Here is a 19676-nt window from a genome sequence, read left to right as displayed (position 1 = left end):
TCTAGCCGTATGGAAGCCCAATTATTAAAATTACCCCATCATGACATACCATTTGCAAAAGTAGACAGCCCAGCGTGTTCCAAAAGGGCTATTTCCAGTTGCATTTTTCACACAAACACGGACCTTTGGCTTTTTTTATCATCATCCTAATATTTTTCACTTCTATAAAACACCCATATTTGTATTCAGCAATGTCCTATGAGTATGATGTTACCCCTCATGTACAGGTTTTATGAGGTTTCGGGAAGTTACAGTGTAAAATATTGGGTCCGGCCATTTACATGGAAATTTGATACATTGATTTTCTTTGTCTACTCTGGTAGCCAAGGAATGAAAATTACCCCCAACATAGCTTACCGTTTGCAAAAGAAGACAACCCAGGGTATTCCAAAAGGGTATGTCCAGTCTTTTTTTGTAGCCACGTAGTTACAAAACCTGATTAAATTTAGTGGTCATATTTTTTTTTAAGTTTATCACACTAACACTTCCCTATGAGTGTTTATATTATCTTTACATGTGTTACTGCTACTAAACACCCATATTTATACCCAGCAATGTCATAGGAGTATAACAATACCCCTCATGTGCAGGTTTTATGGAGCTTTGGAAAGTTACAGGGCTAAATATGGGGCCTGCCCATTTACATGGATATTTGGTACATTTATTTTCTGGGCCTATGTTGCATTTGAGACATTATGGCTGCAAAGGAATAAAAATTACCCCAATCATAGCATACCATTTGCAAAAGTAGACAACTAGGGTTATTCCAAAAAGGGTATGTCTAGTGCCCCATTGTTTGCCATATGTCAGCTTCTGCGGGAAACCTCTATGATTTGTTTGCATTGTGCCACAGGCCAGGGTTTCAAAATAAAATACATTTTGTAACAACTCTATGCTGGTATAGTGGCAGTCCAGCCAAAGACGGTACCCTTTGTTCAGCAAGGGTAGGAGGAGATCCCACACATTATGCTGTTTGTGCCATTTGAATTTAGCAGCCAGGTAGGTCAAGGTAGCTATCTTTTCAGCAAAAAAATTTGAAATGCCATGGTATAACCTGTACTGCACAATTTATAAGATTTTATTCCACAGTGTGACCACTTGAATGGAATATATTGCTTGAAAAGCAATCTTCAATTAAATGTCATGAGGGATTCACCTACACATTTATTTTGACCACAGATGTAATTTTCTGAAAAATTTTCAGACAGGCGTTTTTTCAGGGGCCGTCTTTTATATAGCCTGTTATGCAATGGGTCATTTTTAGGGGGGAACTGGACATTATTGTCCAAGTCTGAGCTCCTTCTTATCCCCCCTTAACATGTCCAAGACTGAGCTCCTTCTTATCCCCCCTCAAGCTCTAAGCCGACTTGTGACTTCTTTATCCCTGTTGACGGAATCACCATTTCCCATTGCCCCAAGTCTGCTGCCTTGGAGTTACTCTTGACTCAGATCTATCCTTCATCCCCCATATCAAATCGCTTTCTACATCCTGCTGCAACAATCTACGCAATATTTCCAAGATTCAACCTTTTCTGTGCCCTAACACCACAAAGCAAATAATCCACTCCCTTGTTATTTCCCAACTTGACTACTGCAATAACCTACTTACTGGTCTTCCTCTTTCCCGCATCTACCCCCTTTAATCCATCTAAAATGCCTCTGCCAGGCTGATCCACCTTTCCCGTCACTCTGTATCTGCTGCACCTCTCTGCAAGTCCCTTCATTGGCTCCTCATTCACAGCAGAATTACATTCAAAATTCTCACCCTTGCATACAAAGTGCTCACCAAGACAGCTCCCCTCTACCTATCTTCTCTAATCAACAAGTATACTGCAGCCCGCCCACTAAGATCCAACAATGACCTGCTCCTTGCATCTGCGACTATCAACTCTTCTCATGCTAGACTGCAGGACTTCTGTCGTGCAGCACCTGCCCTTTGGAACACTCTCCCTCGTGCTGTCAGGCTTTGCCCTAATCTTTCTTCCTTTAAATGCTCTCTGAAGACTTTTCTGTTCAGAGAAGCCTACCACCCAACTCAATAATATTTATCTTACCTAAAAACCGCCTTGATTACAAGTTTTGCATTAGAGGCTATGCCGTGCTAACGAGCAGTTTATGCTCACCGCTCACTAACAGACAGCGCTGGTATTACAGGTTTTTACAAACCCGGTGTTAACCGCAAAAAAGTGAGCAAAGAGCAAAATTTAGCTCCACATCTCACTCTAATACCAGTGCTGCTTACATTAGCTGTGAGCTGGCTAAACATGCTCATGCACGATTTCCCCATAGGAATCAATGAGGGAGAGCCGGCTGAAAAAAAACCTAACACCTGCAAAAAAGCAGCGTTCAGCTTGTAACGCAGCCCCATTGATTCCTATGGGGAAATAAAAATTATGTCTACATCTAACACCCTAACATGAACCCCGAGTCTAAACACCCCTAATCTTACACTTATTAACCCCTAATCTGCCGCCCCCGACATCACTGACACCTACATTATATTATTAACCCCTAATTTGCCACCCCCAATGTCGCCGCCAACTACCTACACTTATTAACCCCTAATCTACCGCCCCCAATGTAGCCGCCACTATATTAAAGTTATTTACCCCTAAACCTAAGTCTAACCCTAACACCCCCTAACTTAAATATAATTAAAATAAATCTAAGTAAAATTACTACAATTAACTAAATTATTCCTATTTAAAACTAAATACCTATAAAATAAACCCTAAGCTAGCTACAATATAACTAATAGTTACATTGTAGCTAGCTTAGGGTTTATTTTTATTTTACAGGCAACTTTGTATTTATTTTAACTAGGTACAATAGTTATTCAATAGTTATTAACTATTTAATAACTACCTAGTTAAAATAAAGAACAATTTACCTGTAAAATAAAACCTAACCTAAGTTACAATTACACCTAACACTACACTACAATTAAATAAATTACCTAAATTAAATACAATTAATTACAATTAAATAAAATTATCTAAACTACAAAAAAAAATACTAAATTACAGAAAATAATAAAGAAATTACAAATTTTTAAACTAATTACACCTAATCTAATCCCCCTAACAAAATAAAAAAAGCCCCCCCCCCCCAAAATAAAGAAAGCCCTACCTTACACTGAATTACAAATAGCCCTTAAAAGGGCCTTTTGTGGGGCATTGCCCCAAAGTAATTAGCTCTTTTACCTGAAAAAAATTTACAATGCCCCCCCAACAATAAAACCCACACAACCAACCCTACTCTAAAACCCACCCAATCCCCCCTTAAAAAAACCTAACACTAACCCCCTGAAGATCACCTTACTGGGAGATGTCTTAACCCAACCGGGCCGAAGTCTTCAACGAAGCCGGGAGAAGTCTTCATCCAAGCCGGGCGAAGTGGTCCTCCAGACAGGCAAAAGTCTTCATCCAGACGGCATCTTCTATTTTCATCCATCCGGCGCAGAGCAGGTCCATCTTGAAGACATCCGACACGGAGCATCCTCTTCTTCCGACGGCTAAACACAGAATGAAGGCTCCTTTAAATGACGTCATCCATGATGGCGTCCCTTCAATTCTGATTGGCTGATAGAATTCTATCAGCCAATCGGTATTAAGGTAGAAAAAATCCTATTGGCTGATGCAATCAGCCAATAGGATTGAACTGGCATTCTATTGGCTGATTGGATCAGCCAATAGAATTGAACTTCAATCCTATTGGCTGATTGCATCAGCCAATAGGATTTTTTCTAACTTAATTCCGATTGGCTGATAGAATTCTATCAGCCAATCGGAATTGAAGGGACGCCATCTTGGATGACATAATTTAAAAGAACCTTCATTCTGTGTTTAGTCATCGGAAGAAGAGGATGCTCCGCGTCGGATGTCTTGAATATAGACCTGCTCCGCGCCGGATGGATGAAGATAGAAGATGCCGTCTGGATGAAGACTTCTGCCCGTCTGGAGGACCACTTCGCCCGGCTTGGATGAAGACTTCTCCCGGCATCGTTGAGGACTTCGGCCCGGTTGGGTGAAGACGTCTCCCGGCAAGGTGATCTTCAGGGGGTTAGTGTTAGGTTTAGTTGGGGGGGAATGTAATTTTTTTTTCAGGTAAAAGAGCTGATTACTTTGGGGCAATTCCCCACAAAAAGCCCTTTTGAGGGCTATTTGTAATTCAGTGTAGGGTAGGGCTTTTTATTTTGGGGGGGGGGGGGGGGCTTTTTTATTTTGTTAGGGGGATTGGATTAGGTGTAATTGGTTTAAAAATCTTGTAATTTCTTTATTATTTTCTGTAATTTAGTGTTTTGTTTTTTTGTAGTTTAGATAATTTTATTTAATTGTAATTAATTGTATTTAATGTAGGTAATTTATTTAATTGTAGTGTAGTGTTAGGTGTAATTGTAACTTAGGTTAGGTTTTATTTTACAGGTAAATTTGTCTTTATTTTAACTAGGTAGTTATTAAATAGTTAATAACTATTTTACCTAGTTAAAATAAATACAAACTTGCCTATAAAACAAAAATAAACCCTAAGCTAGCTACAATGTAACTATTAGTTATATTGTAGCTATTTTAGAGTTTATTTTATAGGTAAGTATTTAGTTTTAAATAGGAATTAATTAATGATAATAATTTTATTTATATTTATTTAAATTATATTTAAGTTAGGGGGTGTTAGGGTTAGGGTTAGACTTAGGTTTAGGGGTTAATAACTTTAATATAGTGGCCGCGACGTTGGGGGCGGCAGATTAGGGGTTAATAATTTTTAACTAGTGTTTGCGATGCGGGAGTGCGGCGGTTTAGGGGTTAATATATTTATTATAGTGGCGGCGCTGTCCGGTTCGGCAGATTGGGGTTAAAAATTTTATTTTACTGATTGCGATGTGGGAGGGTTTCGGTTTAGGGGTTAATAGGTAGTTTATGGGGGTTAGTGTACTTTTTAGCACTTTAGTTAAGAGTTTTATGCTACGGCGTTGTAGTGTAAAACTCTTAACTACTGATTTTAAAATGCGGCAGACTCATAATACCGGCACTATGCAAGTCCCATTGAAAATATAGGATAAGCAATTGACGTAAGTGGATTTGCGGTATTTCCGAGTCTGGCCAAAAAAGTGAGCGGTACACCTGTACCTGCAAGACTCGTAATACCAGCGGGCATTAAAAAGCAGCGTTGGGACCTCTCAAAGCTGCTTTTTAACCCTAATGCAACACTCGTAATCTAGGTGAACATTTCCCTCATCTAACTCTGCATTAACATCTTTCTCAATCTTGCAGTCCTCACCTCCTGTTTCTCAACCTCCTACCCTTCTAGATTGTAAGTTCCCACAGTAATAGGGCCCTCAATTCCTCCTGTATGTGTTTGTAAATTTTGTCCTGTCTCTTACAAGTTTTATATATATTTTTTTTAAATAAACTGTATCCATAGACAGTGCTGCGGAATATGATGGCGCTTCATAAATAAAGTATAATAATAATAATTGTCATTAAAATGAAGCAGCTGTTCATATCTATTCCTCATCATAATCCCTGGGAAAAGAGGGGTAGCTAGGATGTGGTTCTGGTTCCAGTAGAAAGGAAAGCTGTTTTTTTTAACAATGTCAATTAAAAATGTCAGTGCTCACAACTTTTTAATTTCAGATAGGTCAGTGGGGTTCCAGGTATTTTCTCTGACATAATGAGATTGGGGATTTTCTGATAGATACTGACTGGCATATAAATTTGTTTGAGCAACTATTTTTTATTTCTGATATAACATTTTTGGCTAGATATGTTATAAATGGTGGTAAATTAATGGATAACTCCTTACATGGGTAGATTGTTAAATAAACTGTGCGGCTGTTGCTGCTTTTTGGGTCAGTCTCTGTGGTTCCCAAAGCTTACTTAAATAAAGTGTTTAACCACTTTGAAAGGGTTAAATAGATAGTATTTCAGAGGGTATAGTGTAAAAATTCTATGCTCTAACTAATTAGAACATTAGAACTATAATATTTTTTTAAATAGTTAAATAGTGCTCTTTTGTCTTCATAATTTAAATCTATAGCTAAAATTGTGGACATCTCATTAATTTTTTACAAGTATTCTCAATATGGTATGTAATATAGTCAGTTTTTATCATATTATTAGAGAAAATATATAATATGTACCTATTTGTATTGTTTTAGATATGGAATTTTGCTTGAAGTGTCCAGAAAACCAATGGCCTAACACCAAGAAGACCAAATGCATCTATAAAGTCATTATTTACCTATCATATACAGAGCCTCTGGGCAAATCTTTGGTGTCAATATCACTTGCATTTTTAATTGTTACCTGTTTAGTTACTATGATTTTCACTAAATACCAAAACACACCAATTGTAAAAGCAAATAACAAACATCTCAGCTATATACTTTTATTCTCTCTCAAGATTTGCTTCCTCTGTACCCTGATATTCATTGGGCATCCCAAGCAAGTGACATGTATTCTTAGACAAGCAGTATTTGGAATTGCCTTCACCATATCTGTTTCTTCCATTCTGGCCAAGACATTGACAGTAATCATTGCATTTAATGCCACCAGGCCTGAAAGCAGGTTAAGCCATTGGATTGGACCCAAAGTGTCTAAGTTTATAATCATAATTTGCTGTCTTATTCAAATAATAATATGTGCTATTTGGTTAGGAACTGCACCCCCATTTCCACACCATAATATGAAATATATGACTGGCAAAATATTGGAAGAATGCCACGAAGGATCACTAATTGGATTTTATTCTGTGCTTGGATACCTGGGATTTCTGGCATTTATCAGTTTTGTTATTGCTTTCTTAGCAAAGAACTTACCTGACTTTTTCAATGAAGCCAGACATATAACATTCAGCATGCTGGTGTTCTGCAGTGTGTGGATCTCCTTTATACCAGCATATCAAAGTACTAATGGGAAGCAGTGTGTGGTAGTGGAAATTTTTGCTATTCTTGCTTCAAGTTCTGGACTTCTGGTCTGTATTTTTATACCCAAGTGTTATGTTCTACTTTTAAAACCTGAACAGAACACTAAGGCTTTTATAACAAAGAGCTTAGACAAAAATGTAAGAACAACATGAGGTAATTACACTTAGATCACCCATGCATAAGCACATAAATCCAAAGCAAAAAAGCAACAGTAATTTCATTTAATATTATGTCAACCCATTTTTTGATATAGCATTAAAATGCTACAAGATCTCATCATTAATGATCTACAAGTGGAAAAATAACTATGGAACCGGGCAACTGAAACAAAGCATTTCACAAAAGTCTACTTAACTGTTTTAATTACAAACACATACAAACAAACATTGCACACATGTGCAACAACTCTCCTTCAGATACCTGCAGTGATACCTAGGTTTCAAAATGGAAGAACCCCTAATTAAAGGAAAGTGTATGAAATGTATTTAGGGCCAGATTATGAGTGGAGCACAGATGTTTAGTTGGCATTTGCAGTTGTCAAGATTATTGCTCGAATTACGAGTTAAAAGTAAACGTGATCTCAAGAGCACAATCGCGAGTTACGCTAGAATGATTGCCACAACTTCAGAGCTCTGGTTATGTGTTTCTCAAAACACATCAAACACACATTACAAAGTATAGTTACACTCATAATAACACTACCTAATAAAAATTATATAAAAAAAAATTGCACACAAAAATTATAAGGACTCAAAGATATGAGGTCTCAGGTGTTAGAAAAAAGGCAGGCAAAGGGCTTTAACATTGAGATACATATATATATATATATATATATATATATATATATATATATAGTTAGGCACCCTTATAAGTACAAACAGTATAAGATTCGGCACTATATGACATGCTCAACTAAATTTGTGATTTATCTATTAAGCTGTGTGTGTGGCAAATACTATGTGGGTAAGACTGATGACGACATCAGGAAGAGGATGGCTAACAATCAGAGTGCAAAAAATACAAAAAATATAAGGTGTATATGTGCGCTAAAACAACTAAGGGGTATGTTGATTGTCTTGTTAAAATAGTAGGTATCTACAATCAGCTTGTTTTAAACCGTTCACTGGTTAGAGCATTTATATTGAAGCAATCAAAAACAAGGAATATATATTACAAAATATGTAAATATTTATTGCTATGTTGAATACTTAAAAACTAATAAAATTGTTTGTGATAATACACAAATGAGATAAAACATAAATGAAAATATATTCTTACATATGACCAGTCATCTAAAATAGGCATACATGCATACTGATATTTAACTAGTAACCACCTTATATGTTAAAATTGATATAGATGTGGGTTGCCACCTTATATATCACAATTATAGCAATTTTATAGCGCTTTGTTGGCAATATTTTGTGTTAAATGCAAATTACTATATACAGATGAAAGCAGACTTGTTTGCCTTTTTGGTGTCATTCAAAAGTCCCTGATAAGTAGGAACACTGATTCTCCTTGTTAGAGATATGGTACACAAATAAGCGTCCAAATGGTTTTATGAACTTTTATAGTCTTAATAGACTCTTGCTGACTTATTTCTAAAAAAAATCCAATTAAATGTCCAGTTACTTTATATTATAATACGAGATTTTATATAAAAGAAAGTTCCAAAAAGGCGCTAACCTAAACAGACAAAAACAAAGGCGCCACATGTGTAGATCAATAAGAACCCCAAAATCCGGATATGGACAAACACAGGGTACTCACAAAAGAGATGGCACTCTGTTGTGCCGGTAGAGGCAGGCTGGTATTCTGCAGAAAACCAGCTGGCTGGTACTGTGAAGTCCTCACCACTTCCCAATAGCACTGGAGTCCAATTGCGCTGAATCACTGGAACATCGATCCCAATGGCACCAGCTAACTGTAACTTGAATTGGGGGATAAATATGAGAAGGAGGGCTGATGTGCCCTTAGGTTACTGATAGGGAGTCTATTACACTAACCACCAGACTAATATAAAAGTTAAAATCAGTTTTTTATTACCAGGAATAAAAATACCAAAGATAAAACTAAATTTATAGCTGGGTGTGTAAATAAAAACTCCTCATAAATACAGAGAATAACAGTGACACATTTCTCGGGGGAATTCCCATTTCCTCAGGCTTGTATAGTCTGTATACACATGAATGCCCTTTAAATAGGGCTCAGTAACCAAATATTCAGATGAACCCTTCCTTTACATAAATCAACCAATGAGATCCTTCCTCTCCCGATACACCCAAATATTTTTTATATATATTCATATATTTATACACTTTTTTATTAGTTATAGCACCTCCTATAGGAGCTAAGTGGCTCTTTGTAGATACTGACACTCCTGGTGTTTTATATAGCTAACCTAAATAGGCTGTTACACCTCTATTTGCCTACCTTGATCTGGTTTGGAGAGTTGCCATTTGTTCAGCAGGGCACAGGTGTCTGTACAGCTCTGTTTAGTTGGTTCTCTGAGTTGGTGACGTCCCACCCCCTTAAGCCCCTCAAAATTGGTTAGTGAGCTACACCAGGGATAGGATATGGATAGTGTAGGATATGGATAGTGTCCTGGGTTTACCATAGATAGTATACGGTTAGTAAAATAAATTGCATATGGGCTAACCCCTCAGTATATAAAAGTGCACTATTACTTACTGTTTCCCAAATAATATATGTATAACGTAATAAGTCTTTTAGACTATCCTTGATTTTGGCCTTTCAAATACAAGCCCAATATAATTCTATGTTAACACACTGCAGGCAAACAATTATTTACATGCACTGGTACACACTATGTATATGACCTGATGCACATGATTAGGGTAGGTATATACATATATACTTACATACATGTATACTTTTGTTTCTATTGTACACATTTAAATATGACAATGTTATTTTCTATTGAAATATTTATAATGGTGTTATTGTTGTTATGGCACACTCTGTTAGCATATGATTGTTTTGATTGGTAAGCTGATTGATATGCAAATAGCTGATCATGTAATTGGTGGAGCACTGTGGGGAGGGGCTTGTGTATGTCTTTATATTGTTTCACTGTTCGCTATTTATTTGTCTGAGGAAGGGGTGAAAACCTCAAAACGTCAGGAAGTAAAGTTTGGTGAATTTATAAATCCAGTGAGTGCTGGGAGACTTGTTTCATGTGACCAAGGCCTCCTAGTTGGGGCCGAAACGTTATGTTTTTTCCTACAATAAAAGGTGATATTCATTATCTCTGGTGCTGGCTGTTTTTGCTGCTGTGGATACTGTGGGATTTACACCGGATCCTGGTCTACATGCTTATTCTCTGGATTCATAGTGGCCGTGCACGGAGTGGTTGCTGGTGAGTGCAGATCTTATTGCAAATATATATATATAATATAATATATATATAAATATATGTGTGTGTGTGTGTAGATATGTATTTATATGTGTATTTATGTATTACAGACATATACACACATATAAACACATAAATGCATATGTACACACACATATATATATATATATATATATATATATATACTGTATAAGCGCATTGGAGGCCTTTGCAGTTAAATAGATGAAAACTGAAACATCATATTTATATAATATTCATATGTAATAAAGATTTTACCTATTTACTATAAATTGTTCACATCCCAATGTTCTGCACATAGGAGAATATGTTCTATGTATTTCTATGTATTTATAAATAGCTATCCATATATATATATATATATATATATATATATATATATATATATATATATATATATATATATATATACAAAAAGTGTAGTGGAAACGGCACTCCTCACAACAGCAACCACCTGGTGCACTGCTAAATAAACAAACAACAGTAAGTGGTTCCGTATCCAGCAAAAACTTCACACAGCAGGCACAGCAGGAATATATAATCTGTTTAATGTGTATATAACCAAACGTTTCAAAAACCTTCAGGGCTTACTCTTATCACTTATTATCTTATCTTTAATAATATCTCTTTACATTCAAGATTTTGTAAAGTTATTGTGGCTCATATAGATTACACATTGTAATTGTACATATAAATATATGTAACATTAATACAATGTTACATTTGTAGGAATAACATAATGTCTATATTTTTTATAAAACAAATAATGTAAACTTAATTCTTTTATTACAAACTGACAATCAATCTTTAAACATTATATATTATCTATTTTTAATAAATACTGTAAAACAAAATAAATTCAAATATATATCTACACATATGTAACACTTAAATAGTTTATAAACAAAATATAATTTTTAATAACTATAAACATGGAATAAATTTACTAACATTCACTAAATACATTAATCTAGATATACATTATATTTTTTTAATTTTTTTTTGGTTACATATCTAGATCAATGCGCTAATGATTGACTGAACGAATAATGATGTCATCGTCAAGCATGTCGCGTCCTGAACCTTTTGGTGCTTGTGAATTAGTGATATTAGTTTATGCCATGGATAAATATTTTCCTAAACGTATTGGTGGTGTAAGGGCAGTGAGACAGGAATGCCGTGACAAAATTATATACAAGATGCTGAGAAGAATGCATTGTATTTCAAAAATTAAAAGAACAAGACGACAATGTCTTCGAAAATATAGGCCTAGATTTAGAGTTGGGCGGTAGCCGTCAAAACCAGCGTTAGAGGCTCCTAACGCTGGTTTTTTCCGCCCTCTGGTATTTGGAGTCAGTCATTAAAGGGTCTAACGCTCACTTTCCAGCCGCGACTTTTCCATACCGCAGATCCCCTTACGTCAATTGCGTATCCTATCTTTTCAATGGGATCTTTCTAACTCCGGTATTTAGAGTCGTGGCTGAAGTGAGCGTTAGAAATCTAACGACAAAACTCCAGCCGCAGAAAAAAGTCAGTAGTTAAGAGCTTTCTGGGCTAACGCCGGTTTATAAAGCTCTTAACTACTGTGCTCTAAAGTACACTAACACCCATAAACTACCTATGCACGCCTAAACCGAGGTCCCCCCACATCGCCGCCACTCTATTAATTTTTTTAACCCCTAATCTGCCGACCGCCACCTACGTTATACTTATGTACCCCAAATCTGCTGCCCCTAACACCGCCGACCCCTATATTTATTAACCCCTAACCTGCCCCCCACAACGTCGCCGCCAGCTACCTACAATAATTAACCCCTAATCTGCCGACCGCAAAGCGCCGCCACCTACATTATAGCTATGTACCGCTAATCTGCTGCCCCTAACACCGCCGACCCCTATATTATATTTATTAACCCCTAATCTGCCCCCCACAACGTCGCCTCCACCTGCCTACACTTATTAACCCCTAATCTGCCGAGCGGACCGCACCGCTATTATAATAAAGTTATTAACCCCTAATCCGCCTCACTCCCGCCTCAATAACCCTATAATAAATAGTATTAACCCCTAATCTGCCCTCCCTAACATCGCCAACACCTAACTTCAAGTATTAACCCCTAATCTGCCGATCGAAGCTCACCGCTACTCTAATAATTTTTTTAACCCCTAAAGCTAATATTAACCCTAACCCTAACACCCCCCTAAGTTAAATATAATTTTATTCTAACGAAATAAAATAACTCTTATTAAATAAATTATTCCTATTTAAAGCTAAATACTTACCTGTATAATAAACCCTCATATAGCTACAATATAAATTATAATTATATTATAGCTATTTTAGGATTAATATTTATTTTACAGGCAACTTTGTATTTATTTTAACCAGGTACAATAGCTATTAAATAGTTAAGAACTATTTAATAGCTAAAATAGTTAAAATAATTACAAAATTACCTGTAAAATAAATCCTAACCTAAGTTACAAATAAACCTAACACTACACTATCAATAAATTAATTAAATACAATATCTACAATTATCTACAATTAAACCTAACACTACACTATCAATAAATTATTTAAATACAATATCTACAATTATCTACAATTAAAGCTAACACTACACTATCAATTAATTAAATACAATACCTACAAATAACGACAATTAAATAAACTAACTAAAGTACAAAAAATAAAAAAGAACTAGGTTACAAAAAATAAAAAAATATTTACAAACATTAGAAAAATATTACAACAATTTTAAACTAATTACACCTACTCTAAGCCCCCTAATAAAATAACAAAGCCCCCCAAAATAAAAAATGCCCTACCCTATTCTAAATTTAAAAAGTTCAAAGCTCTTTTACCTTACCAGCCCTGAACAGGGCCCTTTGCGGGGCATGCCCCAAAGAATTCAGCTCTTTTGCCTGTAAAAAAAAACACATACAATACCCCCCCAACATTACAACCCACCACCCACATACCCCTAATCTAACCCAAACCCCCCTTAAATAAACCTAACACTAAGCCCCTGAAGATCTTCCTACCTTATCTTCACCATACCAGGTTCACCGATTGGTCCTCGGAAGTGTTGATCCAAGCCCAAGCGGGGGGCTGAAGAGTGACGTCCATCCTCGGGCTGAAGTCTGGATCCAAGCGGCGGCTGAAGAAATCCATCATCGGGCTGAAGTCGGAAGTCCATCATTGGGATGAAGTCTTCTATCAAGCCGCATCTTCAATCTTCTTTCTTCTGGAGCGGAGCGGAGCCATCTTCCAAGCTGACGCAGAACATCCTCTTCAACCGACGCCTACTCGCCGAATGACGGATCCTTTAAATGAAATGTCATCCAAGATGGAGTCCCTCGAATTCCGATTGGCTGATAGGATTCTATCAGCCAATCGGAATTAAGGTAGGAATATTCTGATTGGCTGATGGAATCAGCCAATCAGAATCAAGTTCAATCCGATTGGCTGATCCAATCAGCCAATCAGATTGAGCTCGCATTCTATTGCCTGTTCCGATCGGATTGAACTTGATTGAACTTGATTCTGAACTTGATACCGATCGGTGAACCTGGTATGGTGAAGATAAGGTAGGAAGATCTTCAGGGGCTTAGTGTTAGGTTTATTTAAGGGGGGTTTGGGTTAGATTAGGGGTATGTGGGTGGTGGGTTGTAATGTTGGGGGGGTATTGTATGTGTTTTTTTTACAGGCAAAAGAGCTGAATTCTTTGGGGCAAGCCCCGCAAAGGGCCCTTTTCAGGGCTGGTAAGGTAAAAGAGCTTTGAACTTTTTTAATTTAGAATAGGGTAGGGCATTTTTTTTTATTTTGGGGGGGTTGTTATTTTATTAGGGGGCTTAGATTAGGTGTAAGTAGCTTAAAATTGTTGTAATATTTTTTAAATGTTTGTAACCTATTTTTTTTATTTTTTGTAACTTAGCTTTTTTTTCTTGTACTTTAGTTAGTTTATGTAATTGTATTTAATTGTAGTTATTTGTAGTTAATTTATTTAATTTATTTAATGATAGTGTAGTGTTAGGTTTAATTGTAACTTAGGTTAGGATTTATTTTACAGGTAATTTTGTAATTATTTTAGCTAGGTAACTATTAAATAGTTATTAACTATTTAATAGCTATTGTACCTGGTTAAAATCATTACAAAGTTGCCTGTAAAATAAATATTAATCCTAAAATAGCTATAATATAATTATAATTTATATTGTTGCTATATTACGATTTATTTTACAGGTAAGTATTTAGCTTTAAATAGGAATAATTTATTTAATAAGAGTTAATTTATTTCGTTAGATAAAAATTATATTTAACTTAGGGGGGTGTTAGTGTTAGGGTTAGATTTAGCTTTAAGGGTTAATCCATTTATTACAGTAGCGGCGAGATTCGGTTGGCAGATTAGGGGTTAATAATTGAAGTTAGGTGTCGGCGATGTTAGGGAGGGCAGATTAGGGGTTAATACTATTTATTATAGGGTTATTGAGGCGGGAGTGAGGCGGATTAGGGGTTAATAACTTTATTATAGTAGCGCTCAGGTCTGGTCGGCAGATTAGGGGTTAATAAGTGTAGGCAGGTGGAGGCGACGTTGTGGGGGGCAGATTAGGGGTTAATAAATATAATATAGGGGTCGGCGGTGTTAGGGGCAGCAGATTAGGGGTACACAGGGATAATGTAGGTAGCGGCGGTTTACGGAGCGGCAGATTAGGGGTTAAAAAAATATGCACGTGTCAGCGATAGCGGGTGTGGCAGATTAGGGGTTAATAAGTGTCAAGTTAGCAGTGTTTAGACTCGGGGTACATGTTAGAGTGTTAGGTGCAGACGTAGGAAGTGTTTCCCCATAGAAAACAATGGGGCTGCGTTAGGAGCTGAACGCGGCTTTTTTGCAGGTGTTAGGTTTTTTTTTCAGCTCAAACAGCCCCATTGTTTTCTATGGGGGAATCGTGCACGAGTACGTTTCTCCAACATAGGTGTGTCCGGTCCACGGCGTCATCCTTACTTGTGGGATATTCTCTTCCCCAACAGGAAATGGCAAAGAGCCAGCAAAGCTGGTCACATGATCCCTCCTAGGCTCCGCCTACCCCAGTCATTCTCTTTGCCGTTGTACAGGCAACATCTCCACGGAGATGGCTTAGAGTTTTTTAGTGTTTAACTGTAGTTTTTATTATTCAATCAAGAGTTTGTTATTTTAAAATAGTGCTGGTATGTACTATTTACTCTGAAACAGAAAAGAGATGAAGATTTCTGTTTGTATGAGGAAAATGATTTTAGCAACCGTTACTAAAATCCATGGCTGTTCCACACAGGACTGTTGAGAGGAATTAACTTCAGTTGGGGGAACAGTGAGCAGTCTTTTGCTGCTTGAGGTATGACACATTCTAACAAGACAATGTAATGCTGGAAGCTGTCATTTTCCCTATGGGATCCGGTAAGCCATTTTTATTCAGACAGTAAATAAGGGCTTCACAAGGGTTTATTAAGACTGTAGACATTTTCTGGGCTAAATCGATCATATTTACACATATTTAGCCTTGAGGAATCATTTAATCTGGGTATTTTTTGTAAAATAATATCGGCAGGCACTGTTTTAGACACTTTATTCTATAGGGGCTTTCCCTAATCATAGTCAGAGCCTCATTTTCGCGCCGGTATGGCGCACTTGTTTTTGAGAACAGCATGGCATGCAGCTGCATGTGTGTGGAGCTCTGATACATAGAAAAGTCTTTCTGAAGGCATCATTTGGTATCGTATTCCCCTTTGGGCTTGGTTGGGTCTCAGCAAAGCAGATTCCAGGGACTGTAAAGGGGTTAAATATAAAAACGGCTCCGGTTCCGTTATTTTAAGGGTTAAAGCTTCCAAATTTGGTGTGCAATACTTTTAAGGCTTTAAGACACTGTGGTGAAATTTTGGTGAATTTTGAACAATTCCTTCATACTTTTTCGCAATTGCAGTAATAAAGTGTGTTCAGTTTAAAATTTAAAGTGACAGTAACGGTTTTATTTTAAAACGTTTTTTGTGCTTTGTTATCAAGTTTATGCCTGTTTAACATGTCTGAACTACCAGATAGATTGTGTTCTGACTGTGGGGAAGCCAAGGTTCCTTCTCATTTAAAAAATTTAGTAAAAATGATGCCCAAGATGATTCCTCAAGTGAGGGGAGTAAGCATGGTACTGCATCATCCCCTCCTTCGTCTACACCAGTCTTGCCCATACAGGAGGCCCCTAGTACATCTAGTGCGCCAATACTCCTTACTATGCAACAATTAACGGCTGTAATGGATAATTCTATCAAAAACATTTTAGCCAATATGCCCACTTATCAGCGAAAGCGCGACTGCTCTGTTTTAGAAAATACTGAAGAGCATGAGGACGCTGATGATATTGTTTCTGAAGGGCCCCTACACCAGTCTGAGGGGGCCAGGGAGGTTTTGTCTGAGGGAGAAATTTCAGATTCAGGAAAAATTTCTCAACAAGCTGAACCTGATGTGATTACTTTTAAATTTAAGTTGGAACATCTCCGCGCTCTGCTTAAGGAGGTGTTATCCAATTTGGATGATTGTGGTTATCTGGTCATTCCAGAAACACTATGTAAAATGGACAAGTTCCTAGAGGCCCCGGGGCCCCCCGAAGCTTTTCCTATATCCAAGCGGGTGGCGTACATTGTTAATAAAGAATGGGACAGGCCCGGTATACCTTTCGTACCTCCCCCCATATTTAAAAAATTGTTTCCTATAGTCGACCCCAGAAAGGACTTATGGCAGACAGTCCCCAAGGTCGAGGGGGCGGTTTCTACTCTAAACAAGCGCGCCACTATACCCATAGAAGATAGTTGTGCTTTCCAAGATCCTATGGATAAAAAATTAGAAGGTTTGCTAAAAAAGATGTTTGTTCAGCAAGGTTACCTTCTACAACCAATTGCATGCATTGTCCCTGTCACTACAGCCGCGTGTTTCTGGTTCGATGAGCTAGAAAAGGCGATTATTAGTAATTCTTCTTCTTATGAGGAGATTATGGACAGAATTCGTGCTCTTAAATTGGCTAATTCTTTCACCCTAGACGCCACCTTGCAATTGGCTAGGTTAGCGGCGAAAAATTCTGGGTTTGCTATTGTGGCGCGCAGAGCGCTTTGGTTAAAATCTTGGTCAGCGGATGCGTCTTCCAAGAACAAATTGCTTGACATTCCTTTCAAGGGGAAAACACTGTTTGGCCCTGACTTGAAAGAGATTATCTCTGATATCACTGGGGGCAAGGGCCACGCCCTTCCTCAGGATAGGTCTTTCAAGGCCAAAAATAAACCTAATTTTCGTCCCTTTCGCAGAAACGGACCAGCCCCAAGTGCTACGTCCTCTAAGCAGGAGGGTAATACTTCTCAAGCCAATCCAGCCTGGAGACCTATGCAAGGCTGGAACAAAGGAAAGCAGGCCAAGAAACCTGCCACTGCTCCCAAGACAGCATGAGATGCGGGCCCCCGATCCGGGACCGGATTTGGTGGGGGGCAGACTCTCTCTCTTCACTCAGGCTTGGCCAAGAGATGTTCTGGATCCTTGGGCGCTAGAAATAGTCTCCCAAGGTTATCTTCTGGAAGTGATTCATCCTGTTCCATTAAGAGAACGAGGGATGGGGTTCTACTCCAATCTGTTCGTAGTTCCCAAAAAAGAGGGAACGTTCAGACCAATCTTAGATCTCAAGATCCTAAACAAGTTTCTCAAGGTTCCATCGTCCAAAATGGAAACCATTCGAACAATCCTTCCATCCAGGAAGGTCAATTCTTGACCACGGTGGATTTAAAGGATGCGTATCTACATATTCCTGTCCACAAGGAACATCATCGGTTCCTAAGGTTCGCATTCCTGGACAAACATTACCAGTTCGTGGCGCTTCCTTTCGGATTAGCCACTGCTCCAAGGATTTTCTCAAAGGTACTAGGGTCCCTTCTGGCGGTGCTAAGACCAAGGGGCATTGCTGTAGTACCTTACTTGGACGACATTCTGATTCAAGCGTCGTCCCTTCCTCAAGCAAAGGCTCACACGGACATAGTCCTGGCCTTTCTCAGATCTCACGGATGGAAAGTGAACGTGGAAAAGAGTTCTCTATCTCCGTCGACAAGAGTTCCCTTCTTGGGAACAATAATAGACTCCTTAGAAATGAGGATTTTTCTGACAGAGACCAGAAAAACAAAACTTCTAAACTCTTGTCGGATACTTCATTCCGTTCCTCTTCCTTCCATAGCGCAGTGCATGGAAGTGATAGGTTTGATGGTAGCGGCAATGGACATAGTTCCTTTTGCGCGCATTCATCTAAGACCATTACAACTGTGTATGCTCAGTCAGTGGAATGGGGACTATACAGACTTGTCTCCGAAGATACAAGTAAATCAGAGGACCAGAGACTCACTCCGTTGGTGGCTGTCCCTGGACAACCTGTCACAAGGGGTGACCTCCCGCAGACCAGAGTGGGTCATTGTCACGACCGACGCCAGTCTGATGGGCTGGGGCGCGGTCTGGGGATCCCTGAAAGCTCAGGGTCTTTGGTCTCGGGAAGAATCTCTTCTACCGATAAATATTCTGGAACTGAGAGCGATATTCAATGCTCTCAAGGCTTGGCCTCAGCTAGCGAGGGCCAAGTTCATACGGTTTCAATCAGACAACATGACGACTGTTGCGTACATCAACCATCAGGGGGGAACAAGGAGTTCCCTGGCGATGGAAGAAGTGACCAGAATCATTCAATGGGCGGAGACTCGCTCCTGCCACCTGTCTGCAATCCACATCCCAGGAGTGGAAAATTGGGAAGCGGATTTTCTGAGTCGTCAGACATTGCATCCGGGGGAGTGGGAACTCCATCCGGAAATCTTTGCCCAAATCACTCAACTGTGGGGCATTCCAGACATGGATCTGATGGCCTCTCGTCAGAACTTCAAGGTTCCTTGCTACGGGTCCAGATCCAGGGATCCCAAGGCGACTCTAGTAGATGCACTAGTAGCACCTTGGACCTTCAAACTAGCCTATGTATTCCCGCCGTTTCCTCTCATCCCCAGGCTGGTAGCCAGGATCAATCAGGAGAGGGCGTCGGTGATCTTGATAGCTCCTGCGTGGCCGCGCAGGACTTGGTATGCAGATCTGGTGAATATGTCATCGGCTCCACCATGGAAGCTACCTTTGAGACGAGACCTTCTTGTTCAAGGTCCGTTCGAACATCCGAATCTGGTCCCACTCCAGCTGACTGCTTGGAGATTGAACGCTTGATCTTATCAAAGCGAGGGTTCTCAGATTCTGTTATTGATACTCTTGTTCAGGCCAGAAAGCCTGTAACTAGAAAAATTTACCACAAAATTTGGAAAAAATA

At 38.4% G+C, this 19676-nt stretch overlaps 1 protein-coding gene across 1 annotated transcript in view; it reads left to right on the top strand.

The window, feature by feature from the left end:
• LOC128666049 (vomeronasal type-2 receptor 116-like) overlaps positions 1–7077 on the top strand; it is a 37254-nt gene extending 30177 nt beyond the window's left edge. Inside the window, exon 4 of the mRNA XM_053720423.1 lies at positions 6158–7077. Coding sequence (XP_053576398.1) covers positions 6158–7077 — 920 coding nt within the window. The remainder of the gene's footprint in view (positions 1–6157) is intronic.
• Positions 7078–19676: the final 12599 nt, after the last annotated feature.

This window comes from Bombina bombina, chromosome 1, assembly GCF_027579735.1.
Source record: "Bombina bombina isolate aBomBom1 chromosome 1, aBomBom1.pri, whole genome shotgun sequence".
In the NCBI taxonomy this organism is placed as follows: Eukaryota; Metazoa; Chordata; class Amphibia; order Anura; family Bombinatoridae; genus Bombina; species Bombina bombina.
The sequence above is the reverse complement of the archived record's forward strand: the minus strand, read 5'-3'. Positions and strand labels throughout refer to the sequence as shown.